Genomic DNA, 17047 nt, shown 5'->3' on the forward strand with positions numbered 1-17047 from the left:
TTCTGTACACTGTCCAGCGCCTTGGGACGTCCTCCTGATGTGAAAGGCGCTATACAAATGTAATGTTGTTGTTGTTGCAGGAATGTAAAATTAAACTTTGAGCAAAATCATTGAGATATATGTGTAAAAATCCTTGCCTTTTATATGGCACCTTTCAAGTCGAGGGAATGTTGTAAAGTGCTCCACAGGATTTACTTTAGAGTGTAGTAACTATAGTGAACATTAAATTGTATACTTAATGCTTTACAGGGAGGTTTAGTTTAAACCTTCAATAGAATTCTTGAGACAATTGTGTACAGTGTACACAGATGGCAACACATTGGTGTTCTCTAATTTAAAATTGTATTCCATTCAACTTGTCTCTTCAAATGATGTTTTTAAAAATAAATTGAGAATGCATCCTTAGGAGTCGTGGATTTTTAGTTCATCTGTATTTTTTTGTTTTGTGCATCAGTCAAAACAGGTTTTTTCGATCGTAACTCATCATGGAGGTGGAAAACAATAGTACCTTTCATCTCAGCAACCACAATGTTACGCTTGGGAAACAAACAATTCTTCCTCAAGACAGAATGGTTGAGGAGCCCAAACGTGGAAATGTACCAAATCATCTGCTGGAAACAAGTAAGATTGTTTTAAAGAAATAATTGAAGCAGATATAACAATTTAAACCAAAACCGAAGATAGTCTTATCTCACGATACATAACAGTTGCATAACCAGATTTTTACGCAAGTCATAACATTCTCTTTATATATCAACAATTCATTATATTCCGATTGGTAAATCAGAATATAAGAATTGGAATTCTGATTAGTTTTGTAAGTACAGTATATCATAATGTCTTTTAATTTTATTAATTTAGCTCATTTATTGTTGTGCATGGTGTGACTAGATGTGTTGAGGTAGTTCTTGCGATAGAACTTCATGTATAATAGTTAATGAAACTATTAACTTAATAGAATTTAAGCTTCTCTAATATTTACTGCATCCATTTAGTTCATAAAATATTAAGGCTGTGGACAGGTCAGTAATGACTTGTATTTCGTAGCCTGCAGCATTTTCTCCTGAGAATTGTTTTATTAAGAGGTCAGAGTGATTTTACACTGAGTACCCACTATAGTTGATTGAAGAGAGCAAGTGTTAATAATCTATGTTCTGCTTGTGCTGTAAAATTAGGATTACTTGCATGTGGCCTGGACTGGGAAGGTTAATTGAATCATAAAATACAAATTTATTGTTATCTTCATAAAATTCTTAATTTTCAACATGGCGGAATAAAATATATAAACTCTGATGTAATTTATGGAAATATGTAATGTTGTGCGGATGAGCCTTGGCCCTTCAGCAATTGTCTCAATAATTAAAATGTTTCAACCATTCTGCATTAGTTTTATTGTATAAAGTGCTGATAAAATGTTGATTGATTTACAAGAAAGTGCTCAACCTGAATATCTCCTGAAAATTCCAGGAATGTTTGATTTACTTTAAACCTTCTTATGTTCTTTATGCTCTGTTGTAGAGGTTTATGCCACAATGATGAGAAACAAAGTGATTCAGGCTCAGCCTCCTGTATTACATTTTGGAGGTTATGAGATTGGAAAACCTCACCAACAGACTCTGGTAAGATATATAAATAGTTCTACTCTAAAAAGTTCATCATCCAACCCAACTCAGTGTTTTGTTGTCTGGTTTATTAATGTAAGTAGGATATGTAATATGTAAATAATAATATAATAATGATAATCCTTGCATTTGATATAGCATTTTTCACGTCTTCTAGACGTCCCAAAGCGCTTGGGATGTCCTATGTTCTATGTATATATTATTCCAGACAATATTACGTCTGTGGTGTTGGACTTCTGGCCTTTGACTGCCGTCTAGTAGGATATTATAATTCTGAGATTTTATTTACCAGAACGCTAAACCTGCTAACTGGTAGTTTTGAAGGCTAAAATCTGGAAATTGAAAGATTGAAAATAGCCGCTAGGCTGCATCCTCCTCCCCCAGACAATCTAGACCACCACTCCTTCCACCACGGCCCCTACAACTCACACCTCCCTACACTTCTTTGCACCAATTACTCCCACCTCCCTCTCAACCATCATCTCCAAAATGAAGCCCACCACCTGCTATCTCGACCCCCATTCCCACCTAGTTGCTGGTCACCCAATTCCCCCTCCTCTGCCTGCTGCTGGCTGACACAATCAACAGTTGCTCTCCTCAGGTTCTGTTCCTCGCCCCCTTAAAACGACTGTCATCACTTCCCCACCTCAAAAAACCCACCCTTGACCCCTCCAACCTCACAAATTACTGACCTATCTCCAATCTGCCCTTCATTGCCAAAGCTCTGGAATGCGTTGTAGCTAACCAGCTTTCCTCTCACTTCTCCCTCCACAAGCCCATTCAGTCTTGTTTCTGCCATGGCCAGTGCCTTGGGTCGTCCTCCTGACGTGAAAGGCGCTATACAAATGTAATTTTGTTGTTGTTGTTGTCCATAGCACAGAGATGACACTTGTCAAGGTCACAAACGACTTCCTGTCTCTCTTTGACCAGGGTTCCCTCTGCCTCCTCGTCCTCCTGGACCGTTCTGCCGCGTTCGACACAGTCGACCACAGCATCCTCATCCACCGCCTCTCCTCAGTGAGACCGCAGTAGCCTGGTCCTACCTAACAAATTGCCTTCACTTTATCTCCTCAAATAGTTTCACCTCCCATCCTTGCCCGGTCACCTGTGGTGTATCTCAGGGTTCCATTGTGGGCCCCACTCCTCTTCCTCATCTATATGCTCCCTCTTGGTGATGTCATCTACAGACATAGGGTAAACTTCCACATGTATGTGGATGACACACAAATCTACTTCTCGTCCTCCAGCTGTGACTCCAGGTCCGCCGATGTTCTCTCAGATTGTCTGGCAGTCATCAGGGCCTGGATGAGCGGAAAGTTTCTACAACTGAATGTTGACAAGACGGAAGCCATACTCATTGGCTTCCGTCAACGTCTTCTATGCTGTGGCTCCGACCTCTTCAAGCTCCCCAGCCTATCCCTCCAGCCCCCGCACTGTCTCGTGCGGTGTCCCTCAGGGCTCTGTCCTCGGTCCCCTCCTCTTCACCCTCTATATGCTCCCCCTTGGTGACATCATCCGCAGACATGGGGTTAACTTCCACATGTATGCGGATGACACCCAACTCTACCTTTCCTCCTCTACCCTCAACTCCACGACCACCGATGTCCTGACAGCTGCCTGTCTGACATCGAGTCCTGGACAAGAGACAACTTTCTTTAGCTAATTGTGCGCACAACTGAGGCCCTCCTGATTGGCTCACATCAGCGCCTCCGCACCTCAGGCGCTGACAGCATCCCCTGCCCCAACCGCCCTAGCATCGGTGGCCGGGCCTTCAGCCTCTCAGCCCCTAGGCTCTGGAACTCCATCTCCCAGTGCCTTCGCCTTGCTTCCTCCCTTTCCTCCTTCAAGGCCGGTCTCAAGACCTTTCTCTTCGACCATGCCTTCAGCTCCCCTCTTGACTCTCTATCCCCTCCTCGCTCATTCCATTCCCTCCTCTCACCCTGACCATTTCCCCCCTGCTCAGGTCCCGACCCAATTGTCTAGCGCCTTGGGACGTCTTCCCGACGTGAAAGGCGCTCTATAAATGAAATCTTGTTGTTGTTGTTGTTGTTCGCAAATGCCCTCTTTGCCGGTCTACTCAGCTGCACCATACACAGAATCCAGCTGATCCAAAACTCCGCCGATCACATACTCACCCATACTAAACTCTGTACCCCATCACACCAGTTCTAGCCAGGCTCCACAAGCTCCGTATCACCAAACGGATCGACTTCAAGATTCTCACACTCGTTTTCAAATGCCTTCATGCCCTGGCACCACCCTACCACTCTGACCTGCTGAGACCACAACCCACAACCCGCTGCCTCCGCTTGACTGGCTCCAGCCTTCTGAATGTCCCTCAGGCCCTCCGCTTTCGGCCATGACATCCTGAAACTCTGGAAAACCTCTCCCCGGCTCGACCTCATGCTCCACCACTGTCAACCACTCTGGGACGCTACCCTGCATGAAGGTCACAATATAAATGCAAGTTGCTGTTGTTGAAGTTTAATGATATGGACGAGATACTTGCTGTTGGAAAGATTTATGTGTGTGTGTGTGTGGGAGGTGGGGGGTTGGAGGTTTCACAACTGGCTCAATCAATGAAGGTAAATACTGTATCACAAAATACAGAACTTAAATGTGACACCACTGTGTGTAAATGCAGAACCAATTGATTACCATATTTCACTAACAACAGCAAATTACATTTGTATTGCGCTTTTCATGTCAGAAAGAGCGGGGAGGGTAGGGATAGGAAGGTGACCAAAGGCACAGTCTAAGAGGAAGGTCTTGAGACGGGTCTTGAAGGAGGCAAGTGAGAGGGTGAGGCAAAGGCACTGTGGAATGGAGTTTCAATGGTGGGGCGGGCGAGGCAGGGGATGTGAAGCAGGCCGGAGAACCCGCTGAGCAGTGGGAGCAGACAGGTTGGTAGAGGAATAGGAGATCACAGCAGTAGGGAGGAGCGAGGCCATGGAGGGCTTTGAAGTTGAGGACCAGGATCTTGAACTGTCTCTGACGATTTAAAACTGAAGCCAGTTAAAACTAGCAAAATCAATTGTTTCCCATGAAGTAGTCAGTAGTGACTTGGTAGTGTAGGAAAGCCTCTCAATCTGTCAAGTTGGCTGATCGGTCGTGTATTGCAGCTGCCTATAGAATGCATCTCCCACCTCCCATTTGTTGTCCACTCTAGGTCTACTTGAAGACTTACTAGTAGTTATCTTATTTACATTTGTTGACAGTTGATGCTATTTTTTTGCTGTAAAATTGTGTGGATTGAAAAAAATGCCATAACAGGAATGGAAAAGTGAATTGAAGGAACTTACCAGAAACTAAAATGGAATAAGAAAAGGAAATTTAGTAAGCGGAAACATGCAAAAATGTTTTTGGTGCTTATAAACTCTAAGCTCTGGTGTTCTTTTTTGAGTGGTTCTGACCCTAAACTTGGGTACAAATAAATATCATAATTCAGTATTTAGTGACCCATATTCTTTCTATTTGTTAATGTGGAGATTCCACATGGCTTTACATCAATTTAAATTATTTTTTGTCACATTTTGTTTGACACGCAATATTGGTTACAATGTTAATGCTTACAAGGAATTATAAATAGTTCAGCTACTACCAAATAATGAAAATTACCTAAAATTGCCTAAATTTTGCAAAATGTTGTTAAGTATAGACTTTGGAGAATGACCACATACAACAACAACAACAACAAGATTCCATTTATAAAGCGCCTTTCACGTCAGGAGGACGTCCCATATAAAGGTTTTTAGTATTGACTTGTTGAAAGTTCCATTGTGGAATGTAGCTCATCATAAAATCATAAATGTAGGATATATAATAAGTTAGAACCATTCTGCTTAAAATTGTATTTTTCACAAATTAAAGAATGCACAGAAATATATACAGATGTAATGAAGGGTAAACTAAATGACTCAATTCTAAGAATAAATCCGCAGACATGGGGTTAACTTCCACATGTATGCGGATGACACCCAACTCTACCTTTCCTCCTCTACCCTCAACTCCACGACCCCCGATGTCCTGACAGCTGCCTGTCTGACATCGAGTCCTGGACGAGAGACAACTTTCTTCAGCTCAACGTGCGCAAAACTGAGGCCCTCTTGATTGGCTCGTGTCAGCGCCTCCGCACCTCAGGCGCTGACAGCATCAGCATCCAAGGCTGCACTCTCCACCTCTCAAAGCCGTCAGGAACCTCGGCGTTCTTTCAACCCTGAGCTGTCCTTTCCCCCTCATATCCGCACCACAACTGGCACTGCTTTCCATCACCTCCGAAACATCGCCAGACTACAGCACTACCTCACCCCTCACGCTGCTGAAACTCTGGTCCACGCCTTTATCACCTCAAGGCTGGAATATGGGAACTCTCTCCTCGCCGGCCTTCCCGGCACCTCCCTCCACAAGCTGCAGGTCATTCAGAACTCTGCAGCTCGTGTACTGTCCCGCACCAGGCTTCGGCACCACATCACTCCCATCCTCGCTCGTCTCCACTGGCTTCCCATCCCCCAGAGGATCGAATTCAAGATCCTCATCGTCAGCTACAAGGCCATTCACGGCCTTGCTCCCTCCTACCTCTCCAACCTACTATCCCCCTACATACCTGCTGTTCCTCTGGCTCCGGTCTGCTCCACATCCCCCGCCCCAACCGCCCTACCATCGGTGGCCGGGCCTTCAGCCTCTCAGCCCCGAGGCTCTGGAACTCTATCCCCCAGTGCCTTCGCCGCCTCCTCCCTTTCCTCCTTCAAGGCCGGTCTCAAGACCTTTCTCTTTGACCGTGCCTTCACCTCCCCTCTCGACTCTCTACCCCCTCCTCGCTCCCTCCCTTCCCTTCCCTCCCCTCCCCCTGACCATTTCCCCCCTGCTCGGGTCCCGACCCAACTGTCCAGCGCCTTGGGACGTCCTCCCGACGTGAAAGGCACTCTATAAATGGAATCTTCTTGTTGTTATTGTAAATGAAGATTTTAAAATGGTTCAAATTTAACAATTCTGAAATATTTGTTTTCTTACAGAAATTGATCAACATTTCTTCGGCAGTGATAAATGTTCACATAATTCCACCTCAGACAAAGTATTTCCAAATAAAATATTCCAAAAGAGTAAGTACATCATTTATATTTATTTTTGTCATCTGGTGTCCATTTACTGTACCTTTCCTGATCATCAAGGGATAAGAATATCATGCAGATATGTTAATTACTCTAAATACCTCAGTGCATGAATGGTAAATGATTTTCCTCCTTGCACTCAGTAGCACAGCTTAAACGCATTGGTTATACTTAATGCAATGTATATATTGTTGTGTTGTATTCCACAGAAATGTCTGGTGCCTGGAATGTCATGCACTGTTGCAGTTAATTTCTGTCCAGATGAATGGCGCTATTACTATGACTGTATTCGAATACATTGCATGGTGAGCTTTTAAATTTATCAGCACTGATAGCTAGCATATAAAATAAATGAATACTTGCATTTGTTCATTTTGCGATGTTTCTAAAGGTAACTCAGTGAATATTCTGTGGCCATTAACTGCCAATTTGAAACCTTGTCATAAGCTTTCTGAAAATTCAAGTACATATTAACCATATTAATCTTTTATAGGTCAGTAATGCTCTCGAACACTTCACTTGGTTAATCTAAGTTGATTGCTGTTCAACAGGCTGTATATTTTTCTTTACAGATATTCATCTTCAAAGTGATACAAATTAATTTGAGACTTTCTGTGTAACTGATATTAAACTTGCTAATTTATAATTTGTGGGTATGTCTCACAAACATTTTTAAAATAATGCAGATGTGTTAATTGGTTTCCAATGCTCCCAAATGTAGCACACTTAAATAATATTAGATAAGAATTATTCATTTCAACAACAAACAACAAATTACATTTGTATAGCGTCTTTCACAACGGGAGGACATCCCAGGGCGCTGGACAAATAGGGATTTGGACCTGAGCAGGGGATTGGGATCGGGAAACATGGAGGGCAGGGAGGGAAGGGGTAGAAGGGTGACTAAAAGCGCAGTCGAAGAGGATGTTTTTGAGACATGTATTGATGGAGGCAAGGGAATGAACAAGGCAAAGGTACTGTGGCATGGCCTCTCAAAGGGTGGGGGAAGAGAGACTGAAGGCCCGACTGCTGATGGTGTGGCATCTCGGGCACAAGAAGTGGAGCGGACCAGAACCTACTGAAAGGAGGGAGCGAATAGGTTGATGTGGAGTTAGCAGGTCACAGAGGAGGAAGGAGCAAGGCTGTGGAGTGCTTTGAAGGCGAGGACAAGTATTTTGAACTCTATCCTCTAGGGGATGGGGAGCCAATGGAGCCGGGCGAGGGTGGGTGTGATGGATTTATAACATACTCAATCCTTATACAAATGTAATTTTGTTGTTGTTAATATGCTGATCTGAAATGGAACTTTCACATTTCCTCCATTAGTAAAGCATAGATTACTCCTGTGTGTTAAATTATTTTCCCCCTCAACAGCTACTCAAGGCTTGAATGTTACTCCTTACATACGAGGAGATTTTTTAAACACCTCTCATGAAGCTGCGGACAAGTGAAGGAAAAGGTTCATCATGTGATATACATTCTTTCCAACATCGTTGGCTTCTAATTTCTCCCTGGTATAACAGTCTTTCTCTTGTTTTATTGGTTCTAGCATGCTCCTGATAAAGAATTTTTCTCTTTTGTTCCTTTCCTAATTTACTTGTTCTCTAACCTGCATCATCATTGATGAAACGAGATTCATCAAGTATCATTGCATGACACTATCTTATATTGTAACGTATTCTTTCTAAAAGCCTCAAGACTGGAACTTCCTTAATCTTCTCTTCACCTCCAGGGGTTTCAAATCCAAGCTAAGAATAAGCTATTCTAACTAGGTTTACATTTAGTGTTTTTTTCCTGCAGCTAAATGTTGATCAGACAGAAGCCATACTCCTTGGCTCCCGTCAACATCTTCTGTCCTGCGCCTCTGACATCCTCAACCTTCCCTGCCCTTCCCTCAGATTCATTGAACCGGTGTGAAAACTAGGCGTCAGGTTCAATCCACAGCTGTCCTTCCTACTACACATCCGGTCCCTGACCAGGACCCCTTTCCTCCACTTCCACCATATTACCCACCTCCAACCATACCTTACCCCAAATGCAGCTGAAATACTCCTTTATGCGTTTATCACCTCCTGCCTCGCCTACTCAACTGCCCTCCTTGCCTGTTCCACTATCCAAAAATTCCAGTTAATCCAAAACTCGCTCGCAATAAACTCCTTACCCCCATCACACCAGTTCCAGCCAGGCTGCACCAGCTATCACTGAATGGATCGATTTCAAGATCCTTACACTCGTCTTCAAATCCCTTCATGGTCTGGCGCCTCCCTACCTCCAAAATGCATACGCCTCAACCCACTACCCGTTGCCTCCACTCAATTAGCTCTGGGCTCCTCCTCTTGCTCTCTGTTCCACCATCACTGGCCACGCTTTCAGCCACTATGCCCTCAAACCCTGGAACACTGTCCCTCAATCCTTCCATCTTGCCCCTCCTTCCCTATTTTCAGGTCATGTTTGAAGACTGTTCGATCGTGCCTATGATCACCCACCTCCTCCTCCCGGTGTGTTGAGCGCTACCCTGTGGCCTGGAACCTGCATTTATATGGCACAGGCTACCCTGTGCCATATAAATGCAGGTTGTTGTTTTCCAAACTTGGAGATGTACTACACTTGGACCAAAACCCATCACATAGGTTTTTCTATTTTAAAAATCCTCATGCTCACTAGATTCCTATATATTTTAAAAGGCTTCTGCTTATCACAAATACATTTTTTACAATTTCAATTTAACTTTGCTGATCTCTTAATCTGTTTTACTTTGGCTGGAATGAATTTCAACTGTAGCTCACACAACGGTTTCTTGAACATTTCACAATTTTCGACTATAGATCTCTCAACCTTTATTGCTTTCAAATAAACAGTTTGTAACCCATTTCAAATTCCTCAAAGTCTATCATTTTAGAATTCAATATTTTTATTGGGTCGTCCTCCTAATGTGAAAGGAGCTATACAAATTAATTTGTTGTTTTATTTTGGTGTATCCCGAATAGTGTGTGGTCTAACAGCATTATAATTAGCTTTGAGTGCTGCATACGTAATTAATAAAGCCTACATTCCGAGAAATCTTCAGCTCTGTTGGTAGTTTAACAAACTACGTAAGGAATATCTATAAACTCCAGCTCCCTAGTTTTGCTTCTGCTGTTTTTTGAGTAAGTTTTGTTTTAATGGATGCCTTTTCACAGATTTTCTTGATTAATAAAAGTTCCTGTTAACCCCTATTTCCTGCTCTTAATCACACCCTGCCTTCTGAATAACTATTACTGCCTGGTTTAATATAAATTAAGAGTTTTCTAGTTTGACTAATTCTAATTTCTAATGTTGGGGATGAAAAATATCTGTTGCCAATGACAATTTTAATATGCTGCAGTGAAAAAAAATTCTTGCCAGATAGCTTTAAATGTTTCTGACTAGTTTGATTCACTCTGAGGCTCATTGTATTTGTACATTAAGATTATAGATTGATGGTTGTATCACTAATATTTAGGATTCGTTAAATGTTTCAATTTCAATTTTGAGATTTAAAATGCATTCAAAGCACTTATTTGTTTTAACCAGGGAGATGATACACTTCTTGTCCCTGTGCATTCTTATCCAGTTGCGAACATAGCGAATTTTCCTCCTTACTTAAACTTAACCAATGTTCCTGTTGGACAACGGTAAGTTTTAAAATGCTATAATTACCAACCAAATTATAATCAAACTTTACCAAGTTTTGTTTCTAGCTTCAAAGAAAGTGAAAATCTAGGGGAATTCTTTGTGGGCAAGCCTTTAACCAGTTTACCCTGGAAATCTCTTCCTAAATTCCCTACTCTTTCAACTCCACTTTCAAAACACTGCCACATGCGTACCTCTTTAACTGTGCCTTTAGTCCTCAGCCTGGCTCAATTGACAGCACTCTTGCCTCTGAGTCAGAAAGCTGTAGGTTTAAGACTTTAAACTCACAAGTCTTGGCTAATACTTCAATGCAGTACTGAGGGTATGTTGCATTGTTGGTGGTGGCTTCCATCGACTGAGAAATTAAACCAAGGTCCCCATCTGCATATTCAGATGCACATTAAAGATCCCAGAGCACTATTCGACGAGAAGGGAGTTTCTCCTGGTGTCCTGCCCCCTCCTACCTCCAGACCTGCTGACTCCCTACGAGCCTGCCCGTTCTATCCGTTCATCGGGCTCTGGCCTGCTCCATATCTTTCAGCCTCTCTGCCCCCACACTCTGGAACTCCATCTCACGGTCCCTTTGCATCGCTTCCTCACTTGCCTCCTTCAAAGCCGGTCTCAAGACCCTTCTCTTCAACCGTGTCTTTGGTCTCCCTCCCACCTCTCTCACCCCTACACCACCCCCACCACCCCCCACCCCATGCTCAGGCCCCGACACCTGAGTGTTCAGTGTTTTGGGATGACCTCCCAACGTGAAAGGCGCTCTGTATATGTAATTTTGTTGTTATTGCCCAACAATCCCCCAGTTCAATAGCATCTAGAAGATGTACTTGATGTACATCCTGAAGGAATCTGCATTTTCCGTTTGTTATATTGTGAACCTATTGTACAATTCTAAATATGATAATTTATTTGAACAGTGACTTGAATATTTATTTGTTTAATTTTTCAAATCAAATATTGATAGCATTTTGTTAAATTTTACAGCAAAGACACAGTCATACCTTTGAGATGCAGTTGTCCAGTGGATTTTGAATTCCACTTGAATTGTTTAGAGCTTCATCATGCATTCACAATTAAGCCAAAAAGAGGTGAGCTATTTGTATTTAGTGTGCTGGTGTCTATTAGTGAATGTAATCCCTTCAGATTTACTGAATTCAAATATTATAAAATTAAATACACATGTCAAATCTATGTTGCTAGATTGGGAAATCAAATACTTGAAATCAAGATATTTGATTTAAACATCTTTCTTTATTGGCTTCAAGGAAAATGTTTTTAAATTCTAACTATGAAAACAAAATAATAGTTTTTTCAGGCCACCTTGTATAACAGCCCACCACATCAAACTGTATTCAGTTTGGTCCTGGTTGAATGTCACTGGCTGATAATCAAGGCATTATAGTAGTTCGATATAGATTATGGTTAAAATCAGTCATATTTATCTGAACATATGTCGAATCTTAAATGTTAAATGCCCACACAGCCAGTTCTTTTTCCCTCCTGTATCTCTTTCTATATTTTTAACTATAAGTCTACGATTGTTCTGTCTATCAGTTTAAAACAAATTTAAAATCTGTTTTTTCTGCCTTCCTTTTTTAAGAAATCTGTGTTTAAAAGTTTGGTGTAGGTAATCAAAAAGGCAGATTTAATTCCCCTGCATTGTACATTATCACTTAATATTTGGTAAGAGTTTTATTTTCTGTTTTTGGATTTTCTTTGTTTTCTCCTGAAAGCAATTGACTTCTGCAGGAAAGTTGCAGGAAGACTACCTAACTATTTTAGGAATAATTTCTTAAAGGGACTGTTGTTTGTTCTCTGTGGATGATGAATGTGATGTATTTGTCCCTACAGATTATATTTATTTCAAAGAATGATAGACCATTTATTATCACAAAAGTTATTTTACTAAACATGTATTGATTTGAATCTTCTTTTGTCTATGCAGGCATAATTCCAGCTAATGGGGAAGTGAATATTGTTGTCACATATTCACCCTCTGAATATTCTACAGCTCAAATAAGAGTGCAGCTCATTATTTCACAGTTTAACTCAAAGCCTTATAACTGTGTTATTACTGGAACTTCCTCTCCAGGGCTTGCTTTTAAGTAAGTCATAGACTAAGAAATGAAAAATGAAGTCAATTTATGTTTTGTGTATTTTTTTATTAATCAATCCATTTATATGCTCAAAGTAATTAGGACAATAAATTAATTTGAGATAGAAAAATTCTGAACTGTAAAATCATACGTCAACGTATAGATACAATATTTGCTATTACACTTTTATTAATAATGCTGATATTAATACTTGTTTGACAATGTAGCCCAGCAATATAGCCCAGTCATCAGCCCATTTGCATACCTCATTGTAATATTTTTGTTGCCTCCTCCAATTTTACAGTTTTCCTCAATCTGCGGTCATCTCAAATTTAATTTTTTGAACTGAGACTGTAATTTGAGGGCATTAATGTTTGCCAGGAACAGGAGGAGTCCCAGTACAGACCTTCTGAGGCACCCCACTTAATAATATTTTTCCCACTATCAAATCAATTGCTGTAATAAATCCAGTGTTCAATTCTATAACAGGAAAAATAGCAACTATGTAATTGGCACCTTATCCAAAGTCTAAACCAGTATATATCCCAACATATAATTGGGAATATTGTGATAGTTTGTATGTTCGCTTTTTTTTTAAGCTTTGCAAATAGATGAATAATTTGAGCAATTTAACCAGAGTAGATGTATGATAAAACTAGTTATAAAAGGCATAGTGTAATGGATTATATTTATTATTTTGTTACAATAATAATAGGACTTTGTAAACACTGGTTTTAACATCTGTCCAAGTTAAAATAAATTAGATACAGATTAAAATAAACAATGCTGATTGAAACTAGATGAAAAGCATCTTTTGTCATCAGTTCATTGTGTTCAAAATTTTAGAATTATATTTTTACAGGATTAATAGCTTCAATTTATTCCTATTCAAACCAGTCAAAATCACCAGGGTCATCCATAATTTCACAACAATGCAAAGAATATTCTGTGGGAAGGTAATCTTTTAAGCATGACATTTAATTTATTTCTATTCAACGAGTACAAAATGACAATGGTAATCTAATTTCACAACAACACAATGAACAATTGTGGGAGAGAAGGCAATGCTCCAAAACTGTTTTTAATAGTGTTGGATGAAATAACAACTTGCAATTATATGCTGCTGTTCACGTAGGATAACATCTCAGAGTGAGACCATCCAAGAGAGAGGGGGGTGGAGGTGACCAAAGGCGTGGTTGAAGGGATAGGATTTAACAACAGAGAAGAGGGGAGAAGGAGACAGAGGGATAAACGAAGGAAGGGGTTAGGGACACATAGTTGGAGGCTCAGTCTCTGATGATGAAGAGGAGGGGGTGGAGAAAGAGTAAGCAAGTCCGAGTCAGCTGAGCAGATGGGGTGAGCAGACAAGTAGGGAAGGAGAAGAACACAGGGATAGAGTGGTGCTTTAGGGTATGAAGGGATTTATAGGTGATTGTGAGAACCTTGAAGTCTATGTGGGTCCTGCATGATTCATTTCTAAAAGCAATTTCAATAGGTTTCCAGAAAGTAGAAGAAAATAGCACTCCTATCAAAAACTGAAAATTACAGATTGTCTCTTTATTATAATACACTTTTCTTTTGCTATTTGAAAGAAACGTTGAGATTTTCTCCTGGTTATATTGGTTTACACTCCATGGAGACGGAGGCAGCCTCACAACCAGCACGTCTATTTGCCAAGGACCCTCACATGAGGACCTGGATTGAGCAGCTGGTGCTGCATAAGGCTGGTATGTGATATTAGACTTGAACCTTGAGAATATCAAGGTGGATGGCAGGTCACAAGCTGCCCTGTAAGTTCCACCCACCACACTCAAGGCAAATGCCCGCCAGATAGCTGATGAGGAAACTCTGAGGCTTGGGGCGACAGTTGCTGGAAAGCGTTACCTGGAGTCTGAGTTCATGAACACACGTTCATACATCCAGCACCTGGACTCCATCTTGATTGGCTGCAGAGGCCAACAGCTGCTGCTTAAACTCTTCTCCAATTGGTGGAACCATCACTGAAATGAAAAGGGATGTGTGCCTGAGCTGCGGACAGGAAGATGGTGGCAATGCTCTGACACATTTCACGCTGACAGAGAATTCCTTGTATCTACAACCTAGTGAGGGCTCAAACCCGTGTTTGTCAGATGTCGAACGATAACTAGTGACTATCCTCCTTGGGGGGGAAGGTAATAATAATAATCTTTGCATTTTATATAACTCTTTTCACGTCTTCTAAACGTCTCAAAGCGCTTCACAGAATAGACTGTAAAGTGATTTGACTGTATATTTGAGGGCAAAATGTGGCAGCCAATTGCGCACAGCAGTTGCCAACCTGCGCCTAATAATTTCCAGAACTAGGTAAACAGGATGTGTCCTTCCAGGGAAAGAGTGCGCATTCTATTCCATCAATCTATCTCTGGGATTTCCATGTCTTGGTGGGATGCATGGAACGCTCAGCTTGGTTTGGATAATCTTAAGCATGGTGATGGGGTTCCACACGTGTGAGACACCTGGCTGACCAAACAAAAACTCCTCCAAATTCAAGTTAATTGATAGTTCATCTCATTGTTGTTGTTTACAGGATGTTACCAGCACAGATTAGCTGCCACATCGGGATAAATAACATTTACTTCATTCTTATTTATATTTTGGAAAGCATTTGGGGATGTTTACTTTTAAGCAAAAGATACGTTATAAAACCAAGCTATTTTGATTAATAAGAAATTGAAGGTATTTTGAGTTATAGTTACTGGACTTTGTTTAGGTAAAATCCCTGAAGAAGGGTAATCCGAAACATTTCCAACAGAAAACAACTGCATCACAGAAGCCAAGAAGTATATCCTCTGTCCTTTCCAGGCAGATAATAGCAATAATACTTGTACGCAGTTTTGATGTGTTCCAAATTCTATGACTCGATCACTCCCATCTTCGCCTGGCTTCACTGGCTCCCCATCCCCCAGAGGACCGAGTTCAAGATCCCAGTCCTCGTCTTTAAAGCCCTCTGAGGGCTTTAAAGACGAGGAGCTTCTCCATACCTCTGTGTCCTTTAAAATGTTACCAACCTGTCCACTCTCTCTACTCGGCAAGCACTATGGCCTGCTCCACATCCCTTCCCTGCCCACTCCAACATCACAGGCTGGGCCATTCTGCTCCACTCTCTGGAACTCCACCTCAGAGCCCTTCCAACTCACCACTCTTTTGCCTACTTCAAGGCCTGACTCATGACCTTCCTATTCGACTGTGCCTTTGGTCAACTTTTCATCCCCATCCCTTGCCCTCTACCCCTCTTGATTCCAACCCCAGCTCGCGTGCAAACCCTCACGGTCTAGCACCTTGGAATATCCACTCGACGTGAAAAGCTGTATATAAATGCAATTTGTTGTTGTAATTGTTGTTGTTTTCTCTTGCTAAATTTTCTTGCACATTGCTGAATTTTGTTGCATGCCTTCCTATAGTAATTTATCATGCATCATGTTTGTTAAACTCAAGCAGTATCCCAACACATATCCTGTGGCTCTTGGGTCTTTCCAACCTGCGCTTAATACTTTATTAATACTTTATTTATTGCGTTCGCCCACAAATATACAGTCAATTCACTTTACAGTGTGTTCTGTGAAGCGCTTTGGGACGTCCTCCTGACGTGAAAAGCGCTATATCAACAACAACAACAACAACAACAAGATTCCATTTATTGAGCGCCTTTCACGTCGGGAGGACGTCCCAAGGCGCTGTACAGTTGGGTCAGGACCCGAGCAGGGGGGAAATGGTCAGGGTGAGGGGAGGGAAGGGAGGGAGCGAGGAGGGGGTAGAGAGTCAAGAAGGGAGCTGAAGGCACGATCAAAGAGAAAGGTCTTGAGACCGGCCTTGAAGGAGGAAAGGGAGGAGGCGGCGAAGGCACTGGGGGATAGAGTTCCAGAGCCTAGGGGCTGAGAGGCTGAAGGCCCGGCCACCGATAGTAGGGTGGTTGGGGCGGGGGATGTGGAGCAGACCGGAGCCAGAGGAACGGAGGGTACGGGCAGGTAGGTAGGGGGATAGTAGGTCGGAGAGGTAGGAGGGAGCAAGGCCGTGAATGGCCTTGTAGGTGAGGATGAGGATCTTGAATTCGATCCTCTGGGGGATGGGGAGCCAGTGGAGGCGAGCGAGGGTGGGAGTGATGTGGTCCCGAAGCCTGGTGCGGGACAGTACACGAGCTGCAGAGTTCTGAATGACCTGCAGCTTGTGGAGGGAGGTGCCGGGAAGGCCGGCGAGGAGAGAGTTCCCATAGTCCAGCCTTGAGGTGATAAAGGCGTGGACCAGAGTTTCAGCAGCGTGAGGGGTGAGGTAATGCCGTAGTCTGGCGACATTCCGGAGGTGATGGAAGGCGGTGCCAGTTGTGGCGCGGATATGGGGGAGAAAGGACAGCTCAAGGTCGAACAGAAACCCGAGATTCCTGACTGGCTTTGAGAGGTGGAGAGTGCAGCCTTGGATGCTGATGCTGTCAGCGCCAGAGGTGCGGAGGCGCTGACGCGAGCCAATCAGGAGGGCCTCAGTTTTGTGCACGTTGAGCTGGAGAAAGTTATCTCTCGTCCAGGACTCGATG

General features: G+C 42.4%; 1 protein-coding gene across 1 annotated transcript in view; it reads left to right on the forward strand.

Annotated features, from left to right (window-relative positions):
• Positions 1-569: 569 nt before the first annotated feature.
• cfap221 (cilia and flagella associated protein 221) overlaps positions 570-17047 on the forward strand; it is a 38528-nt gene continuing 22050 nt past the window's right edge. The window contains exons 1-7 of the mRNA XM_042336212.1: positions 570-621; positions 1519-1619; positions 6635-6721; positions 6940-7035; positions 10283-10383; positions 11372-11475; positions 12333-12492. Of these exons, the coding sequence (XP_042192146.1) occupies positions 570-621; positions 1519-1619; positions 6635-6721; positions 6940-7035; positions 10283-10383; positions 11372-11475; positions 12333-12492 (701 nt within the window). The remainder of the gene's footprint in view (positions 622-1518; positions 1620-6634; positions 6722-6939; positions 7036-10282; positions 10384-11371; positions 11476-12332; positions 12493-17047) is intronic.

Source organism: Callorhinchus milii, unplaced genomic scaffold, assembly GCF_018977255.1.
Source record: "Callorhinchus milii isolate IMCB2004 unplaced genomic scaffold, IMCB_Cmil_1.0 Scaffold6, whole genome shotgun sequence".
NCBI lineage: Eukaryota > Metazoa > Chordata > Chondrichthyes > Chimaeriformes > Callorhinchidae > Callorhinchus > Callorhinchus milii.